Here is a 20,424-nt window from a genome sequence, read left to right as displayed (position 1 = left end):
TAATTTAAAACTAGGAGTCTCTTAGACATASTTTGCTGCCCCTTTTCTTATGTGTTCCTGTGTTTTCTTTCTGGAGTACTAAACACTGCCAAAACCTTACATATCATTCACAATTGAATGATAATTCACCATGTGTGGATTATATCCACTACTTTTAGGTGAATTTTAAAGCTTTAAGATAYGGATTAAGGAACCTCTCACTAATCATAGAATGGTTTGGATTGGAAGAGACACTAAAGATCACCTAGTTCCAASCCCACTGCCACCTGCAGGAACACCTTCCACTAGACCTCTCTGGGCAACCTGTTCTAGTGTCTCACCATTCTCACAGCAAAGAATTTCTTCCTAATCTAAATCCGCCTTCTTTTAAGTTTGAATCCATTCCCCCTTGCCCTGTGACCATAGGCTCTTTTAAAAAGTCCCTCTCCAGCTCTTTTTTATCCTCTTTTACATACTGTAAGGGCCCAATCTTTCCAGAGCCAGGCTGGTGAGCACCACTACCTCTCTCAGCCTTTCTTATTAGGAGAGGTCCTCCACCCCTCTGAACATCTTTGTGGCCTCCYCTGGACTCACTTCAACAGGTTCATGTCCCTCCTTTGCTGGGGATCCCAGAGCTGGATGCAGCACTGCAGGTGGGATCTCAGCAGAGCAGAGCAGAGGGACAGAATCCCCTCCTTTGCCCTGCTGCCCACAGGGCTTTGGATGCAGCCCAGGACATGTTTGTCTTTCTGGACTGCAAGTGCCCTTTGCTGGGTTATGTCCAGCCTCTCACGCAGCAGCACCTCCAAGTCTGGACAGGGCTRCTCTCAATCTGTTCATCCCCCAGCCTGGATTGATWCMRGGGTAGCCCTGACCCTGATGYRGCACTTTGCACKTGGTCTTGTTAAACCTCCTGAGATTCATCTTGAGCTTGTCCAGGTCCGTGTGGATGGCATCCCATCCTCCAGGTGTGTCAAYTGCACCACTCAGCTTGGTGTCATCTGCAAACTTGCTGAAGGAGCACTCAGTCCCTTCGTCCGTGTCACTGATGAAGATGAAGACTGAACCCTTGGTGTGGTTTAGCCCTGTGCTAAGTTGACTGAAACTTCTCCAGAAAAATGGAATATTGCCTTCAGCCACGTCAAATTACCTTTGATAGTTTGGTGAGTTAATGCGATTAAACCACATCCTGGTCAGCTTGTTACAAAAGATGATGACTTGGCAAGTATACTTGGGTAAGCATTAGTGCACTCATAATGTACCACAGAAGATTTGGTTTAGTCATGCGTGTGCTTTGCTAGGTGGAAATTCTTGTGTGCATTTGTGCAGCGCTATAGTTGGGTCACAGTGAAGCCCTGTTGAAGGGCTCGGGGTGCTTTTAAGACTAAGAGGTGTCGTAATTTTTCAAAAGAGTCTGTCCACAAAGTGTTGTAAATTAATTACAAGGATTAATCAGGAGAATCTTACAGCAAAAACAGCAAACATGGAAAGCTTAATGCTAAATATGTTAGCAAGAAAATGAAACACGGACATCTCCCACTTTCTTCTTAAACTGAAGGTCATGAGTAGCCACATAAAAAGGCTGTAATATGTTTGATCTCAGCTCTTAGGACATTAGAACACAAGCTTTTGTGTAACCAGGTCTGTATAGACATTTGATGGAAACTCACCAGATTATTTGGCTCCACAAATAAGATTGGAACTGTTTTAGCAGCAAATTAAACACTTGCCAAATGTTGTCATTTTGCGACTGAGATGTCCAAAATACACAGCAGCTAGCCAAGGTGATTTGGAAACTTTCTGGTATCTGTGCAGACTGTTTGACTTTACATCATTTATTCGGCCGGGAACACAAAAATTAACTCCCCACTGGCTCCAGGAATTAAAGGCAAGTGGTAGCTCTTAAGAACAGGCAGTATTTTCTAAAACATAACAATAAAGCAAAAACATTGGTTTTAACTACTGCAAAGAAAACAATATTTATGTTGTTCTGAACATGTCACATAGTTACTGTTCCAAATAACCAGTGTTTTGCACTGGGGCTATAAAATGTTCCTTTGTTCCACTTTTGCCTGGCTATCTCTCAGCTACTTTGGTTCCTCCTTTTTTGGCCTGCCTCTTCCTTTTTTTGTGTCTCTTCTAATTCCAGTTTTCTGTTTCTGATCATGTTTCCAGAGTGGCTTTGCATTTCCACTTTGCATTGAATGCCTCATTGTTGCTTCTACGTTCTGCATGTTGCTTTTACATCTTCCTGTAACAGACTTTTTCATGATTTGGCTTTTATTATATTATTGTTGGTATTAGTACATGCATCAGTATTCCATTCTGAGTTAAACAGCAAATTTTAGTATTGCAAAGTGCAAGTGAGAATCTACTAACAGTTACTGAGATTTGATTTTTGTTATTTTAATGCTTGTGGTTCAGGTGCTTTGGGAAGGACCCTCTGCCGCCAGTTCCAATGCTCCTGAAATGATTGCTGTCTAAAAACACAATCTTAATTATGTGTCTTGCTATTGAATGTTTGAATGCTGCTGGCTTTGAGGTGAGGGAATGTGTTCATGCTGTAATTAGTAACATTCACACAGTTTTCATCACAGAATCATTGAATGGTTTGGGTTGGAATGGAACTTCAAAAGTCATCCAATTCCTGCCTAGGGGGTTGGCAGGTAACCCTCCACTAGACCAGGTTGCTCAAAGCYSCATCCAACCTGACCTTGAACACTGTCAGTGATGGGGCATCCACAACTTCTCTGGGCAACCTGTTCCAATGCCCCACCACCCTAATGATAAAAAATTTCTTCCTTGTGTCCTGTCTAAATCTACCCTCTTTCAATTTAAAACCATCATCCGTCATCCTATCACTGAGTGGGAGTGTTGACTTTGGCCTACTGCCAGGTGCCCACCCTGATGCTCTACCAACCCCTCCTTCCCCAGCATCGCAGGGAAGAAGAAAATAAGATGGAAAAATAAAAAGACCTGTGGTTCACAATAAAGGCAGTTTAATAGAGAAAAAAACAAAGGCTGCACAAGGAAACAGAGGAAAACAAAAATTTATTTATTCTCTATTTTCCATCAGCAGGGAGTCATTGTAAAAATGAGGAATCAAGGGTTGTAACATGGGGTCCTGCTTGTGCTCCCAGTCTGGAGGCACCTTTATGGCTGGCAGTAGCAAAGGGGTTTTTGGTAGTGCCAACTTCTGCCTTCTTTCTGGTACACATACACAAGCTAGATGAAAAATGAAAGCACACCYATTCTGATAGCAATTTGGAAATCCAGGTGGAAGTCTGTGGTCTCCCCACCTGGTGAGAATAGTGATGGCACCTGACACAGCCAGTACTGGGTGAGTTCACCTAATTGTCCTTGCTAGATGACATTGGGAAGGTACTAAAACTGGGGCAGCATCAATCATTGGGGGGTTCAATAGGTAAGGTAACATGGGGTTCAATGGTGACAAATTCTGGGAAACTAGAACATTGACAGTACTTCAGGGCCCTGGGGAGGTTTTTTTTTATATGAGTCAGCTGACCTTCCTGCCTCATGTGATACAGTGTAAGGCAGAACTGTCTCATATGGCAAATCCCTGCTCACTATTCCCCATCATCTTGTCCATTACAGGATAAACTGGAAATAGTTTCCAAGATCTGGGATCAAGGTACAGCTGAAAGGCCTAGTAAGGGTCCTGGAAAGGAGGAGAATGGTATGCAATTATTGAGGAAAAAGGACACCTGGATGGTCTTTGTTTTCTTGGAGGATTAACAGGATAAGACCAAGGGATTGTGTTTCTCACAAAAAAAAAAAAAAGGAGCAGCCTGTGGAAGAACTGGCAAACTGATAATGGACAAGGAGAAGGCTGAGGAACTCAATGAATTTCCTGCCTCAGTTTTCATTGGCAGCCTCTCCTCCCACACTTCTTGAGTGGATGGCTCTCATGGCAGGGACTGAGGAAGCCAAGTCCCTCCCACTGTTAAAGAAGATCAGTTTTGAGAGCACSTGAGGAACCTGAACATATCCAAGTCTATGGGACCTGGCGAGATGTGTCCCAGAGTCCTGAGGGAATTGGCTGGTGTAGTTGCCTAGCCACTCTCCATGGTATTTGAAGTCATGGAAGTCAGGTGAAGTCCCAGGTGACTGGGAGCAGCCTGTGGAAGAAACAATCAATGAAATGCTCCAAGGTGCACAGGCAGTAAGCACAGGGAATTTCCTCGAGCACAGGCTCCTCTGGGTGCTTCCAGTGTGAGCAGCAATTGCTGGTGGGATCTGGTGTGAGTTGTACATCTGGACACCAGGATGCACATTCCAAACCACCTTAATGGGCAGCCCTTGCTCACAGAACACCAGCTGAAAGACCTGCAGGGCTAGTTCAGGATGGGGAAGGGACACTCCAGAAAACCCTGGCCAAGCCCAGCCCATTCATCCAACTTAGTTCCAGGGTGTGAACACTGAGGCAGCAGTGGGTTCATGGTGTCCCGCAAACATCCTTTCCTGGCGCATGACAGTCCCTTAGGCAGTGGCACTTGCCTGCTCTCTGCTCCCTCTGGTAAGGACACGCACAGAACCAGCCATGAAAGGATTGTCCCCATTGCTGCTACCACCAATGGTGCTCTGACATGGCAGAGTTGCCCTCCAGAAAGCCCTGGGGCTTTTCTTGGACTCTGCAGAGGCCCACATGGGGACTTAATTGCCTTCCAGGGTGCTCTGAGGCCTCACCTGGGTTTTGCAGGGACCCACTGCGGGCCCCTGCTGCTCTCCACAGGTAATCCCATTCCAAAAATGTCTAAACATCTCCAAAAAAATCACTTAATTAGAAATTCACTTCTGTAGATAATCTGGAGGTTGGTTTTATTTAAACTTTTTAGCCCCACCTAGATTATCTTCCTTTAAAATGCGACTAAAAAGGACAAAATAGGAGGGCAGCAGGGGAATCCAACAGGCCTCAGCAAAGCCCTGATGAGATATTGTGAGTCACTAAGAAGGGTAATCAGTGGCCTTTGTAGGGTGTGTACCCAGAGATGGGTGCAGCACTGTAGATGGGTCTCACCAGAGCGGAGGGGCAGAATTCCATCTCTCCCCCTGCTGCCCATGGGGCTTTGGATGCAGCCCAGGGCGCATTTGGCATTCTGGGCTACATATGCACAGTGATAGCTCATGTCCAATGCACCATCCACCAGTATTCCCAAGCTGTCCTCTAGGCTGCTCTCCATCCATTCATCCCCTACTCTGCACAGGTACTTTGGATTGCCCCAGGTCAAGGACCTCGCACTTGGCCTTGCTGAACTTCATGGTGTTCACGTGGGCCCCCGGCCTGTCCAGTTCCCTCTGGACAACATCCCTTCTCTCAAATGATTCACCGGCAGGACTCAGCTGGGTGTCATCCTCAGACTTGAGGAGGGTGCACCGTGTGGTAGCAGAGTTTATCGGAGCCCTTCCCTTGCCAGATGGACAGGGCAGGTCCACACCTGCTGTGGCCTTCATGACATTCTGCAGCTGACTATAAACATGTTGCCCTTGATCACTAAGTGATCATGCTTGTGGGGGCCTGTTAGGATTTTTGGCATAACTCATTGCTGAAATTGTAAACTGATTGTTTTCCATCAAAACTGAAATTTCATTCATTTGATGTTCACATTCAGATGTTGTCTGAACCAACAAAAGATGTTTTCCTGATCCAGCTCAAATTAACTCTTAGCTCACAGTGGTCCTTCTGGGTTATTAGCCTGACCCTTATCCACTTTTCATTAGCTGTGCTCTCCAAAACTTTTGCAGGCAAATTGTCTTGCCCCACAGAGATGAAGAGAGCTCCTTCATGGACTTCACAGGTCATGGCCTGAGGAAATGAAGGTCTACAAAGTTTTCCCCACATCCCCCTCGGTACCATCCCAGCTGAGCCACAACAGGATCAGTGAAGTGAACCACATTTAGAAGGAAAGTCTTAATTAGTCTTTTAGGACACCTTAATTCTGTTGTTGATTTCAGAAGAAATAAAATGTGTTTCGTCTTCATCTGGGCTTTGACTGCATGGGACTCACTCAACTTTTGAAAGAGAAGAGAATAAGGTGTACAGGGCAAGAGAACATGCAGAGACAAAAGTCTTTTATTTGAATGGTTGTTATATTCACATAATTAAGTAGAATTATCATAGGAATGAAAATCAAATTTCCCTTCTTCCCGAGGAATCCAAAAAATGTTGCTATGTACAGAATTTACAATTATATGCAATAGTTGATTATTATTCTGGACTCCAAAATTTGATGTTACTGGTTAAAACACCCATACTGAAGATAGAGCAGGATGTGTCCATCCTGTACCTTTCACAATGTCCTTTAAACTTTACTGGCATGCTTCCAAAATTATTGCTCTTCCAAGAATGAGAAATATTCATCTGCATATAATTTTCATCATCCACAGTCTACATAATTAAACTGTATTCCTTTTTGAGCAGGTGAGAAGTCAAGGAAAACAAGCCAGAAGTGCTTAGGGTGTGTTTAGCATTCTGTTTTCTGTTGGAGGCAGATGAAAGACGATCCAAAGCAGGTGTGAAAAAAAAAATCACTGATAAATCAATAGATGTTGGGCATCTTTGTAACTTTGGATGGAAATCCTTTGTTTCATGAATTTTCTTACTTTTGCTTACAGAAGCTTCCTTAGTTTTCATCGATTATTTGGCAGAAAGTTTTTCTGGTTTGGTTCAAGCTGCTGAACCTCTGTAACTCCCTTTATAACTGTAGTCCATGGGCACTACAGACACTCAGTTTGAAAATCAGAGACCATGAAGAACTCAGCAATATCTCTAACTTCATGTTCAATCAAATGACCACAGAGAGGATTTCAAAGATTCATGTGCATTTAAATGAATTGGAACCCAGTCCTGGTGTGTTACTAGTAGGACTTTGCTTCTTTAACTCAGCTTCATTTTCCAACCTTCACAGCTGCCCTGCAATAAGGACAGTTGCCCTGAGCTGGCAGGATTGGAAGTTTGTAACCAAGTGTGCTGGGAYGCTGCTGGCAAGTGGAGTGAACATAGGGTGAACGTGTCTTCTGTAACTGGAACTGTTGATCTCAGTCCATGTCATGGGTACCAGGTCCCTTCCTAAGAATCCTTGGGAACAGCCATCCTTTCTGTGCAGCTCAAGCAGAGAGAGAGCTCTGAGACAGTGCTGTGGCTGGACCTGTGCTTCCCTGCCAGCCTGAAGAGAGTCCCCTGAAATCAAGATTAAGGTTTCATGACAGCACAAAGGTCAGCATTGCCTCTCTTTGCCATGGAAATAGCAGCCTTTAGTCTCCTTGTTAAATTCCATAAATTGCACAGTAATAAACTGTGCCTTTCCCCCTTTCAGTTACCTGGACATAAGTTACTGTACTTCTGGTACAGAAATGTACTGCCATGGGCAGGTGTTAGGTAGCAGGAGTGTTCTACTGTGAGCAGCATTATTCAGATGTGTTCTTCCTGGGATCCTGATACACCTGAGGTTCACACGTTAGCAGGCTTGGCTTTTTAATCAGGGAAATGAAGCATCCATAAGCAGCAAAATAAGAGGCTTGAAATCATCCTCATTTTGTATTATACAGAATTTCTATATTCATCAGCACACAAGCGATTGCTAAACAGCTCCTCGCTATATTTACTTGCATTTCCAAACAAGGTGGTTATTATGCAAACGGGTTAGCTTTGTGGAGGCATCTCCAGGAGGAGCTTAACCCTGTCCTGTTCGGTTCCTCTTGCCTGAGTCTTATGGGTCTGTAAATGTTCATGTTGTTATAGGGAACGGTGGCATTTTCGGCTACATACTGTGGCTGATAGTAGTTAGGCTGGATGGCCTTCTGTGGAGGCGGGGGAGTGAAGGAGACATAGCTGTGGAAGGAATTGACTCGGTGGAGAGGTGACTGGGGAGTGAAGTTGCTGTTGAACATGAGAGTTCCTGGGGTCTGCTTGGTCTGGTGGGTGCTGCCAGCTGAGAGGCTGCTGAGGGAGTCGGAAAGGGTGTTGGCACTCTCCTCTTCGCTGTAGGGGAGGCTGCGTGAGGGGGCCCAGCTCCTGCTGAACAGGAAGGGGAGGCTGCGTGGCGGGGACCTGGGGCCCCTCACGGGCTTGGACAGCGCGTACAGGTGCCGGAACTCCTCGTCAAACAGCTCCACAACCTGGCCCGTGAACTTAGAGAGGAGGTTACGGTGAACCTGGCCACACAACCATGTGAAGCTGGAGGGAGAGACAAGGTAAAGGTTAGAGTTAACACTGGCCATCAGCAACTGCAGATCCCCCGCAGGGGTGATGCGGAAGGCAAATGTGTWTCACTGCTGAAGCTTCTTGTCTAAACACAGGATGAAGATGGTGTCGCAGTTGAATTTCAGGTCAGTTCACATCAGCGCTCTTTGACTTGGATCAATTTTTATTATTGTAGCTGCCTCTAAAACCTTTAAGAAACCTTGTGAAGTTAKGCAACCTCCTAAAGGGAGTGGTGATCCAGATCCACTGCAGGGATAAATGTCAGATACAATACCCAAGGTTTAGGTGTCTGTTCCATGGGAAGGAGTTTAGACCCCTCTTCTGGGTACCTCTCTTCCAAAAAGAATGCATAAATTCAGGTTTTGCCACATTTATCTGCACAGACATAAATTGTACCTTGTACCTTGCAGCATGCCATGCCACTTAGTAACTCTCAACCACTCCAATGACATMAAAAAGTCTAGGAAAGAAGAACCATCCTTTGTTTTCATTTTTCCATAATCTTTCTGCATTGGTCAAGAGAAACACACAAAACCCCAACCTTCTTGTCACGTCCCACACCATAAAACAAGCTGCCACACCTGACAAATGCTTGTWTTTTTCACTACAGAGAAAATGAAATTATAAATATTTCCTACAGCATTTCCAAAAATAAATATAATACTATAAGGTAAAGGAGAAACACCACAGTAATTTTAATTCTGATAGTCCAGAACACACCTTAGGATAACCCACACCTTTTAAATTATTTTTCTTTTATGTGCTTCCCTAATCCACTAAGCAAACATAAATTTGTGCTTTTACAAAACCACAAGCCAGCTTGATTGTGTTGTGCAGGCTGCCATGTCTGAGCAGCAGTAGCACCAATAAAACGAGCATAGTTGAGAAAATGAAATGTAATTACTCCCTGAGCTGACCAGGGCTTGAGCTGTGCAGCAGAGGATACAGAGCAGCAATGRATTTGAACCTGAGGTTATTCTGTGTTGGCAAAACTGCCATGGTTATTCCTGCATGACTTTATTAGCTACACTGGATTTGCACTAGGACTGATGAGAGCCAGACTGGCTGTAGGTGTGTGCCCTTAAAATCTTATTCTTGTTCTTGTCATGTTTTGATAAAACTCCTGTGAAGCTCAGTGGGACTGACAGCCTGAGCTGATACTGAGGCAGTAAGAGAGACAATTTACATCTGCTTGTCCAGAGATTCCTAAAGAGGGTTGGGTTTAAGGTATACAGTGGTTTTATACTGTTGCTTCAGGAGCAGAGGAAGGAGTGAAGAAATCAGTTCAATGCCACTGGGCACCCATACAATATATCCTGTATGTTTTATGACTGGACATGAAAACACACWGTAAGTTACCAGAATACAGGTACTTCTCATCCATTGAGTTCAAATAATTCTAAATATGGACAAAAGCTTAGGAGCCAAGGTAAAGAGCAAGCTAACTCCCTGCTGAATGTGTAACATCTGCTGTGCCAGCTCAACATCGCCTTTATTCACTAAGCACTGCTCTCTACCTTTACATGTCTTTCATTTAACTTAAGGAGACAGTAAGTCAGAAATAAATACAGAAATACTGACAATTAGTCTAGGATATCTACATTGAAGGTTATGAACTCATAAAAGGGCTTAGGTCTAATGTGGCATGTTTATACACTAGAGATACATCTAGTTTATAAAAGAAAATTTAGACAGAAATGAGGATCAATTAAATTTAAAAGCCATTTGGCTTTTAAAAGCCTAACAAAACAAGAGGAAAAATCTGCTCAATTTTGATAATTTACTCCCACATGTAACTTCCTGGAGTACCTGAGGGACAGATACTAGTTTGTGATCAATACTCATTGATCTTATCTGTAGCCCTTGTAAACAGAGAAAATCAGATTAAATTAATACCCCAAAGATTCTCCAAGAATGGATGGCAAATGGGTCAGCTCAAAGTTACAAGATAAGTTCTTAGTGATTTTAAACAAATGCTTGTGGACTTGTTATGTAGTGAGTTGCAGCAATTTACATTCTGTGCCCTTCGCTGAAGAACAAAATACTTGGCATAAAAGACTTAACAGGTTYTCAGTGGCTTAATTCTAAGAGAAAATGCATTGTTTAGGTTTTAGGCCCTGTTTTGCTCCTTGGTTTACAATTTTGAATGCTCAGAGATGTCTGTTATTGTCACCACCTGTCCAGAAAGATCATTTTTCTCCCACRCTTTTTTGAGTGAAGCCCATCAAAAGAAGAGAAAGCACAAAAAAGTGATGCCTGGCTTGCTGGATCACAAATTCAGTCACGGATAAGATACTTCTTGGCCATCTTTCCAGGGCTTTGTGCCATGTCCTGTTACAGACCCTCTCATTTCTCATTGTCTCAATCAAAGCCCACCTCTCCTGTTCAGCACTGGGTCTGTTTCATATTGAGTGTCCCCTCCGCTTTGCTGGAGCTGCAGTTCACTAGGGATGTTCTCACCCTCCTGTTTGCAGCGCTGCAGCAACGAGCAGCACAACACACACGGAATGTRAAAGGGAAGGAAGGACAGGGGTTTTCAGCTGGGCTCATGGGTTAACCTACATGTTCTTATTGCCTACTGGTGGATAACCTGAGTGTGAGAAACCTGCCCCACCTGAACTGCTGCTCTTGGCAAAGCATGTCCATGTTGGTTGTTAGATACTGACTCGGAAAAGGCCAGTGGCCTTCAGCTGACAGCCAGGGAGATACTCAGCTGACTCTGGGGATCAAGGTCTGTGCTTTCTGCTGTTTTCATTTTGCCTTCTTTAGCAATGCTGAGTTTGTGCATTATCTAATTTCAAATTCATTTTAAAAAGGGAGCAACAGTTATCATAGGATGAGGTAGTGACAGAGAGACAGAAAAAAGAAATACTGCATCCTTACCCCTCACCATAGACACTGGCAATAAAAGTTGAGAGTAAAACTCTAACTTAAACCACTCACGCCTGCACTTGTGCTGATGTGTGCAAACAGCCTTCAGAAGCTTCTCAGCTCCAGKCTGCCCACTCAGCAGGACCACACTTATCCACACTGACCCAAGCAGTGATTTTTTAATGTTCTTTTAAAAAAACACTCCAGAGCTGGAGATGCCACAGACTGGGGGGTGGTTGCTTTGTCTCTAATTAATTGCCTGATTCAGTCTTTGTTATCCATTAGGCAAATACATTCTGTCCTGAAAAACTTTGTGAAACAGTGAGTCAGGGTCCCTTTTAGAGAAATATGTCCTGAAGGACTATTTAATTTCCTCAGCCTATTCCTCCTCCAACTATTACAACATCATGCATAGCACAGCACTTAGGTGAAATTTGGTGTTGTATTTTAAAATCTTAGTGTCAATTTTAAGATCTGACTTCMAACAAACGCATTGCAGAAGTGTTTGGGTCTGTTTCACTCAACATCATTCTTGTTTACACCTGAAGAGGTTGGTGGATAAGATTAAGGCATAACAAAAATCTTTCAGATTAATAAAGTGAGAACTAGCAAGAAATGCCACATATTGACAGCCAGCTCTAGCCCATGTGAATTGCAAAATGGCGCTGAGTATGCTGAAGTGTATAGACTTGTTCCTCACCACTCTCTGTTTGCTTGCTGGATACAGAATTGCATACTTTGACAAAGTTCCTGAGATTTAGAGGATTTTCAGCAGCAGTAGAGAAAGACAGAAGTGACTGCACAGGACTTTTGAGTGTTTTTGAAAGTTTTTTTAGTATTGACCGACAAACCAAAAGGAATCATCTTGGCCAGAGAAAGTTGATCTTGTTCTGTCCTTCTCCCACATATCCTTCACTTGTACTCTATACAAGTTATATGATGTTGCATTTCTAAACATCTTTGATGAGGGATTAAAAAACACCCAAATTAACAARAAAACAAAAGAGCACTCAATTAAAAAAAACAAACCCTGAGTGTCCACCCATTTTTGTCTGATGGTTCATTTAGAAATGGAATGAAAAGTGGATCCTGTGTCTGTGTGCATCTGAACTCCTGCAGCCCATCCCCACATATTCACCTTTTCCTTCATGACTGTAGTTCTGTAATCTTCCTGGTGGCACAGTTTTATCTGACCAGAAGCATTTAAGCTTTCAAATAGTAAACTGGGATTCAGAAAAACAATTGCATCCTTTAAATKAAATAATCACAACTTGCATTTTTGTATCTGGATTTCCAGGATACACTTGGTCATTTGTGAAATTTATCTATATAGCCRTGATACTTAGAAACTTAATTTATTTGATGCAAGCTCGGTCTCCTGAAATTCCCTGGCCAGAGGATCTAGAATCTTAATTAAAAATGCAGTTGTTGAGATGGTATTATCCACTACCTGAAATAATTATAGCAGGACAAACAAAACAAAAAATCAACAAACAAACAAACAGGAAAATTTTTTAAAAGCAAGAAAAGTGGAGGCACAGCAGTTATGCAGATATTTATTGCCTGCCTATTAATGAAACAGAGAAAAACAGTAAATCTCTGAAGTATTTCTATTTTACCTTTAATCATGAAATTTGTCATAAGAAGAACAAATCCTCAGATAAGCTGAGTGACATATGCTACATTAAGGAATCCCGAGGGAGACAGAAATGTATCATGTCTCATGATCACAGCACCTGAGAACCCAAACAATGAGGAAAACATAATATTAAGCTGTACACATTTCTAGTTTTGCCCCAGGGCTGCACTGGCAAAGTTGTTTACATTAGCTTCCGAACACTTAAATTAAAACCCATGCTCCATAAAGACCTAATAGCAGCTTTAAAACAAGTTAAGTGGATTTTTGAAAAATGGCACATATTTGAAAACATAAGGGCGGTTTTTTTTGAACAAAAACTTCTTACCTTGTGCAAAAATTTCCACAGCACATTTTTGGGAAGAAGTATTAAAAATCATAAAAGAATACCTAGACATGAACTGCAATGGCTTTTCTCACCTGTAAGATCCAGAGAGCACATATCTCCAGTCAGAGATAAGAAATTTTTCTCGTATTTGTCCTGAAAATTTCCTGCCTGATTTGGCACAGTAAACCTCTCCAGTAACACTGCGGACTGAAATATTCTGTAAATGAAAATAAAATTGAGTGAATTACATTTCTTTTTAATTAAAAATCAGACAGGGAGGGCTCTTTCCTCCCACTGCTTTTAGCTCTTCACTGCCCCAATGTCAGATTTCTTCATGGACTCTCTGATGTGATATTGGGAGGTTTATGTCCAAAGGAAGGCTAGCCAAGGTCTCTCACTTGTCACGGGGTTACTTGTTTCACTGGGGATATAAACCTGCAAAGAAGCTCATGCAGATGGAGCTGTGCCGTGTAACAGTAATGACCCTACCCTGACCAAAAGGAGCACAGGATGCATCCACAGCTGCTCCCACTGACACCCCAGGAACAATTTGCTGTAGCTGTACTCCCTGGATTTACATTGGCTGTGGCAAGACACAGCAGGGCAAAACCTCCACTCCTCCAATCCATCTGGGCCTGCAAGGACACACATGCTACTGACTGGAGCAGCCCAGACAAATGCTGTCCCTTGGGACCAGATGCAGGTACATGTGTGAAGGCAGAAGCAAGTCAGCTGGCCTATGGGATGCTCTGCACTGTCCTTGTGCCTTTCAGGGCCTGAMTCTGCTGTCCACACACACACCTTGCAGAATCAAGACCTTAGTAAATGAGTGGCATCAAGGATTTGACTTGCACATTGTTGAAACCTATGTGCTGTAGCAGCTGACTTACAATAAATAGCACAAGCTTGCTCTTCCTTAGAAGTGAGGATTAACAAACATGCAAACAGTTATTAACATGCTTTATTAATTTCAGTTTCTTTGTATATTTAGGATGGAATTCAGCTGTWGAAAAACAGGTGTTTGGCGCATGTAAGATGCCCTCAGGTTCCCTGTGTGCCCACAGCTGCCATTCCAGAGGTCTGTGGCCTCTGCAGGATCACCCAGGGAGATGTCACAGGTGCTCTACAGCATCTCAAGCAACAACTGAAACGATCTCTAGGAGGATCCTTTTAAAGCCAGTTCCCTCTGACAGAGATGAAGGCAGATTAAACTAACAGCCTGTTCAATYTGAGGCATTATCTCTAAAGGAGAGCTTTAACACATTTTACCAGAAACCACTCAGTGAAACCAAGCTGTGGCCATGCAAAAGAGTTTTGCACACCTTGTTCTCGTGGCTGCCAGACCACAGCTGCTGCAGAGCTATTAAACAGAAGCAGCTCTWATGCTGATGTTAGATAATTCTACTGGGCTACTTAAGACATGTTTAAGACTTCAGGGCCAAGATTATTTTCATCTGAGGGCCTAATGAAAATGCCTTACCTTCCTATAATATCCATGGGAAAACGTAGGCACCTTCAAAGAGGAATTGGGTGCGCTAACACTACCCCAAGAAATCTCTTGCTCCCTTTTAATTAGAAGGTGGATTGACCCTAGCATAACCATGAGCTTCTAGCTCCAAGTGCCTGAAGTTAGGCAGACAAATCTCAGCCTAAGAGCTTCACAGAGACACAGTACCTTGAAGAGATCCTCAGCAATCTGCAACTTGTCGCACATCTCCGAGAAAAGATCTATGCTGCCATGATCGAGCAAYAGGTAGACAAAGACCAGGCGCTTATTGGCTGCCTCCAGGAGGTCACAAAGAATCTCAGTGTCTGTGAACACATCCATCACGATAGCCAACACCTTCAGGAAAAGAGCAGAGGCATTAGCAGAGTCAATTTACATAACTTAAGGTTGCTGTGAGGACACTACSATGTAGTTTATTTGTTTAAAAATATTCCAACAAACACAAATATTCAKTTATATATGGGTATTTTTTCTGGTTTTCTCCCTAAGTGCCTGAATCACTAAATTGATAAGACACGTTGTTTTGTTTTCTTGCTCATATAAAACAAATATAATACACAACATATAACCCAAGGTGACCYAAGAATCTGTAGGTGAGAGCACAAGGTATATATTGAAATTTTAATCAGAGAATGATAAGGATGTAGCCAAAATAAAAGACCATAGCCCTTGCCAAATGGCTGACTASGTGTCTAAACCACATACATTCAGCAAGAATCCCTGGACGATGCTTTTTCTTTTATCACTTACACCTGGACAGCCCGGGGTTTAAAGCCCTCACCCTGTTGTTTTTGGTGGGGTGATAGACTCCAACGGCTCCATCTGTTTCTTTTAAAAAACATTAATTTATGGACTGTTACAATTTGACCACACATGCATGCTCCCCAATTCACAGCTGGCAGAACAGTGTGTAAAAGTCTCAGGACTAGGCATAAAAGCCCTGACACCTATTTAAATGCACAGCCTGCAGGCAGCGTGGATCAAGGGAACTGCAAATGGGATACAAAACCAGTTCTATACTAGAAAGTGCTGCTCTTGTCTGATGTCTGCTATTGCCCATGGAAAGGGTCAATTCAGCCCAGCTATTACCTGACTTATCTTCAGGAGGTGCTTTTTTCTCCACATGACTGTGCTCACCTTCAATCAAAACAAACTCTACAGCATCTCTGTAGATCTTACTAATTAGATCTACTCTGTAGATCTTACTAGACCTACTCTGTAGGTCTTACTAATTGCTTCCAGCTTGCACTGAATCTTACTCCAAAGCCAATGCCCACACCTAACAGCAAGCTTATTCYCCCTGCCACCATGAGGATATCCTGCAAGACCAGGCACATCCTGTGCAGCCAGCATCCTCTTCAGGCAGCCAAACTATTTGTGAAGCAGTGAGGATCCCACACCTTCCTCCTGCTGCCAAAGCCTGATGCTTCAGAAAGAGCTCTGCCATGGCTTGGTAAGCACAATTATGTCCAATATCTCACATCTGCACTTCCTGTTAACGCCCCAGCTCCAGACCATTCTCTCTGGTACTGCTTTTCACCACCTGTTCCCAATTTATATTTCTGCACCTTAGTTTCCTCTCTTTTTTGCAGTAGTTTTTGCTTCTTTAGCCCCAGATTTCACTTTATGGTTTGCACCAATTCCACAAATATGTTAATATTATAGTATTACTTGCCAATCCTTTGGAGTCTGATATCATCCACAAACACAGTTTTTAATCTGTTATTTTTCAATGCATATAGCAAATACTAGGCTATCAAGGATGGACCCTTACCAGACGCTAATTAATAAATGCTGCCTTTGGAAAATTGTGTTCAAAAAGCAGTTGACAAATTTATGCTATTAGTGTTGCTTCAGCACACTCTTATAATGTAAATTAGATGAYTGAGAAGGTCATGTGAACCATGGARTTTTATTACATTTTTCCAATTTTCCCCCTTGTCTCCTCTTGTTGGGACAGAAAATAGGTCTGATTTCATGTTTTACCTGATACCTATTATTGCAGGGACATTTATTTTGTTTTTGCATCTTCCTGATGCCTCCACTTAAAATGACTGATCTGTAATTCCCCTGATGTGGTAAGCTCTTGTAGGGTTTGACAGAGCAGTTGCCAACAGGGATCCTTCTCCCCTGCCATTACACCCTGTGTTATCAGGCCCAACACCTGCCCTTGCAGGGCAATAACAAGYGGAAGGAATCCTGTGGCTCTAGAGGGCTCAGAAGTCTGTGCTGGGCAGCCCCATTACATCCTGGCTTGGCTCCTGACCATTTCTTGGTTGAAACTCCTGGTGCACTTTCGAATTTATGTAAAGGTAAAACTCCTGGATGGTGGTAAATACAGGACCTGAAGTATCAATTTTTTTTCCAGGAAAACAAGRGAGCTGCCAGAACACACACGATGGCAGCTTTCTGTCCCCCCTCCAGCKGCTCAGTTTCTGGTTTCCCAGAATGTGGGCAGCCTGCCTTTGGCTTGTGGCTGGCACTTTTGTGGCCCCCATCACCTGTACGTAGTMAGGGGCATCATATGCACCTTTCCCAAGTGCCAAGTTACACTGCAGAGTCTCTGTATGGAGCCCACATGACATTTTAACTGATACAGGCAACACATTAGGGATGAAAGATCTATTTTCTGAGTACCTTCCTTCCTCTGGGGATGGCTGCTCACATACCAGATGCACCTGCCTTTCTTTGGCCTCCCCTTCACCCACATCTCCCACAAATCCCCTAGAACAATTCCTAATGGCTGAGAGCTCTCTTAGGCTTAATTCTCATTAATGGTGCAATGGTCTGAACAGATATCAAACTGTCCTGCTGGGGATATATGAGAGGGGACAGAGCCAAGCTGCCCTTTCTACATCATATTCAATCCACTGCGTACATGGCAGGTTAGAAGAGAGAAGAGGGAGTGTTTTTTTTTTTTAAACCATCAACATAAAAAAGTATTGGCATGAGTTAAAAGAATATTTTAAAGAAAACACTGCCTGTGTTCAATAACAGGCTCTTCATAGCCACTTTCTAGAGCAAAGCTACACTGCAATTCACAAGACTGCCTTAAATTAAACACCATGTTCACCTGACCTTTTTAAAAGCATGGAGACAACCAAGTGCAGAGGAAACAGCAATTCTCTCCCCATACCTGAGTGGTCTTGTGGATGTGCCGGCGTATGATGTCTCTTATGTTGCTGTTTTTCTCTGTTTGGAAATACACAGTGGCGGTGGATTTTTCCTTTAAATAGGGCTTCTCGGCTGTAATCCATGTGTGGAGCAGAGCCGACTCAYTGCTGTCAGAAATGGTGGGGAAGTAGGTCCCTGAAGGAAGTGACTTGGCATCGTTCTGGTTTGGCACAGCCGCCCCGTCGGTGGCTGAGGACTCCTGTGCATAGTAAGACTCCTTGGCGTTATCCTTGATGTACCGAGCTTCCACCGAGGAGAGGAAATCCACCTCGCCCTCTCTGCTTAGAGTTTCGAGATAAGAGTCCGTCCCACCATCCAAGAAGGCATCGGTGGCCAATCTTATGCTTTCGTTGTGGCTGAAATCCACTTTTGTCAACTTCGAGGACTGGTTCTTGATATCCTCCAGCCTTTTCCGTATCTTACCCATGTGTCTGGGGTGGTTCATGGCTCTTTGTCGCACCAGCCAATCTGCCGGGTAGGCACCATACATATGCGTGCCACAGGCAGTGCAATCCTGCTTCTTGTTTGAAGACTGCATTCTGGCATGAAATCACCTTGGCTGAACGAATTAACTATGAATAAAAATAAAGAGATCTTATTACCGCAGGCAAATTCACACTCCCTGAATTTGTCTGTACAATTATCTTCAAAACAAACCTGAAGCTTGCTTCTCAGGTGGTGGTGTACTCCGGCAACAATCTGTTTCCAGATGGGACACAAGTGCAAAGCTGATTAGATTGCTTATCTGAGGGGCACCCACCTCAGCCCCAGGGCATATGAAGGATTCGAGTCCAATTTACCACGGTTGTCGGATTCGATTGTATTTCCCTTCCTGTCGCATCCTGTGAAATGTGAGTGAGGAAAGCACTCAAGCAAAAGCAGGTAGGCTCCCAAACATCGTTGCACAATCTTTAAAACAGCTTGAGGCTTCTCTGTCTTCCCATAGCACTCGTTAGGAAGAAAMAACAGCTCTGATGTTGAACTGGAACAGAGACAGCAGCCATGTGCATGGCTTCMGAACAGCAAAAAGGGTCATGGGCTCTCTTCTGCACCTACATGCTGCCAGGCAGGCTTAAAAATAGATGTGAACTTCGTCACTGTGCCCAGTCCGGAGTATGTTGCTATTACCATAGACGATTCACTCACTTATTTCTTTAAAGCTTTGTGACTACCTCATCCTATTAAAACACCCCTTCCCAAACATCCTGAAAATTACGTGGAGGAAGGGTTGTGAGCTGGCGTCAAAGCATCAGAAATACAAACACTCATCACCTGATTGTGCACATTTAAGGTTGTTCGGTTGGTTTCTTTTTTTTTTTTTTTTTTTTTTTTTTTTTTTTTCCCAGGCTGCAGCTTCTGGAGTCACGTTGTCCCCTTGGCAGCTCTCTGCTGTGTCATTAGGTGGATGGGTTGCAGAAGGATGACAGGCCAGAGCCTGGGGGCAGCCGGGCCGGCTGGGCTGACCCGGGAGAGGCGGGGCGGGAGGGCACCTGCCCGAGGTGTCCATACCTGTGTGCGTGCCTGGCTGCAGAGCCACGTGTGACACACTTCCCTCACACGGGCTGGCCCTCGCCCCTCGCAGCTCCGTGCCCCGGCTCCAGAGGGGACCGAGGGGAGCTGCCAGCCGGGGYTCCTGGAAGGGCCGAGGGCTGCTGAAGCCATGTGTGGGCAGGGAAAGGGTCCCGCCGCCCCGSCTCGGGAGCACGGCTGTCTTCAGGGACGCACAGGGACAGTTTGTCAGGGCAGCTCCACAGATTCCGTGCCTATGTCAGGTGCCCCATCGGGTGGGGAAAAAAAAGTAATTGCAGGTATAGATGAGGCAAACAAATATGTGAAAAAAGAGAGAAGGGTAGGAAACGGCTCGGGTATCAATCCCGCCGCGACGAAGGGCAGAACCCACTCAAGTGCGGCCGAGGCGGGGCGATGGCRGGGCCGGGGCCGYCCTGAGTTCCTGGGGTGATTTTACAAACTACCCCGTCCCTCCCTCCGCCCCCAACATCCGCCCTCAGCTGCCAGACGCGGACGAAAGTCACTAATTATCTCCTGACCTGTTCTGCGCAATTAGGCCGAAAATGATGCCATCTAATTACCTTGACATGCAGGACTGTGCCCTGCCAACGCCGATCGGGGACCAGGATCTCTAATGGTCACCCCGGTGTCCCTCAGGGTCACCCTGGTCCCCCACATGGTCACGGCGGGGCTCCTCACAGGTTGTCCCATGGGCCCTCACACTGCCACCCTAGCGAAGACCCGCTGTCACCCTGCGCTCCCACAKGATCGCTGCCAGCACGGGATCCCGCCCGGTGGAGCCGTGTGGGCGGAGGAGGCGCCGAGCGGGGCCGTGTCCTCCCGCGGCTCCTGCGGGGAGCGAGGCCGCCGGTAGGATCGAGGGCCCATACGGAGGGAAACTTCGCAGCCGCCTCGTTAGCGCAGTAGGTAGCGCGTCAGTCTCATAATCTGAAGGTCGTGAGTTCGATCCTCACACGGGGCAAAGGCGGGCAGCGCTTTTTTTGCCCTCGGCCACCTCCCCCGCGCTTTTAGCGGCGACAAACGCGCAGGACACCTCGCTCTGAGCCCTCGGTGAGTGCCATGTCGTGCCTGTCGCGATTTCCGAAATGGCAGTTGCAGGTCCAGGGCGTGTCAGTCCCGGCGGTGGGTTCGCGGGGGTGTTTTCCACAATGGTTTTACATTTTGGCGGACGGTTTTCA

At 44.7% G+C, this 20,424-nt stretch overlaps 1 protein-coding gene and 1 non-coding gene across 2 annotated transcripts; one reads left to right on the top strand and one right to left on the bottom strand.

Moving 5' to 3' along the window:
• Positions 1 to 3,013: 3,013 nt before the first annotated feature.
• FAM83A (family with sequence similarity 83 member A) lies at positions 3,014 to 19,537 on the bottom strand. The gene is made up of 5 exons (XM_057368203.1): positions 18,374 to 19,537; positions 17,679 to 18,288; positions 14,711 to 14,878; positions 13,128 to 13,252; positions 3,014 to 8,173 (listed from the first exon to the last, which is right to left on the bottom strand). The coding sequence occupies exons 2-5, from the start codon at positions 18,252 to 18,254 to the stop codon at positions 7,627 to 7,629; spliced, it is 1,416 nt and encodes a 471-aa protein (XP_057224186.1). The 5' UTR covers positions 18,255 to 18,288; positions 18,374 to 19,537; the 3' UTR covers positions 3,014 to 7,626.
• A 597-nt stretch (positions 19,538 to 20,134) lies between these two features.
• TRNAM-CAU (transfer RNA methionine (anticodon CAU)) lies at positions 20,135 to 20,207 on the top strand. Its single transcript has one exon. It is a non-coding gene; the product is annotated as a tRNA-Met (tRNA).
• Positions 20,208 to 20,424: the final 217 nt, after the last annotated feature.

The sequence above is a fragment of the Malurus melanocephalus genome, unplaced genomic scaffold (genome assembly GCF_030028575.1).
Source record: "Malurus melanocephalus ecotype Western Australia unplaced genomic scaffold, MMel_1.1 scaffold_3, whole genome shotgun sequence".
NCBI classification, from domain to species: Eukaryota; Metazoa; Chordata; class Aves; order Passeriformes; family Maluridae; genus Malurus; species Malurus melanocephalus.
This window is presented reverse-complemented; position numbering and strand designations above follow the sequence as displayed.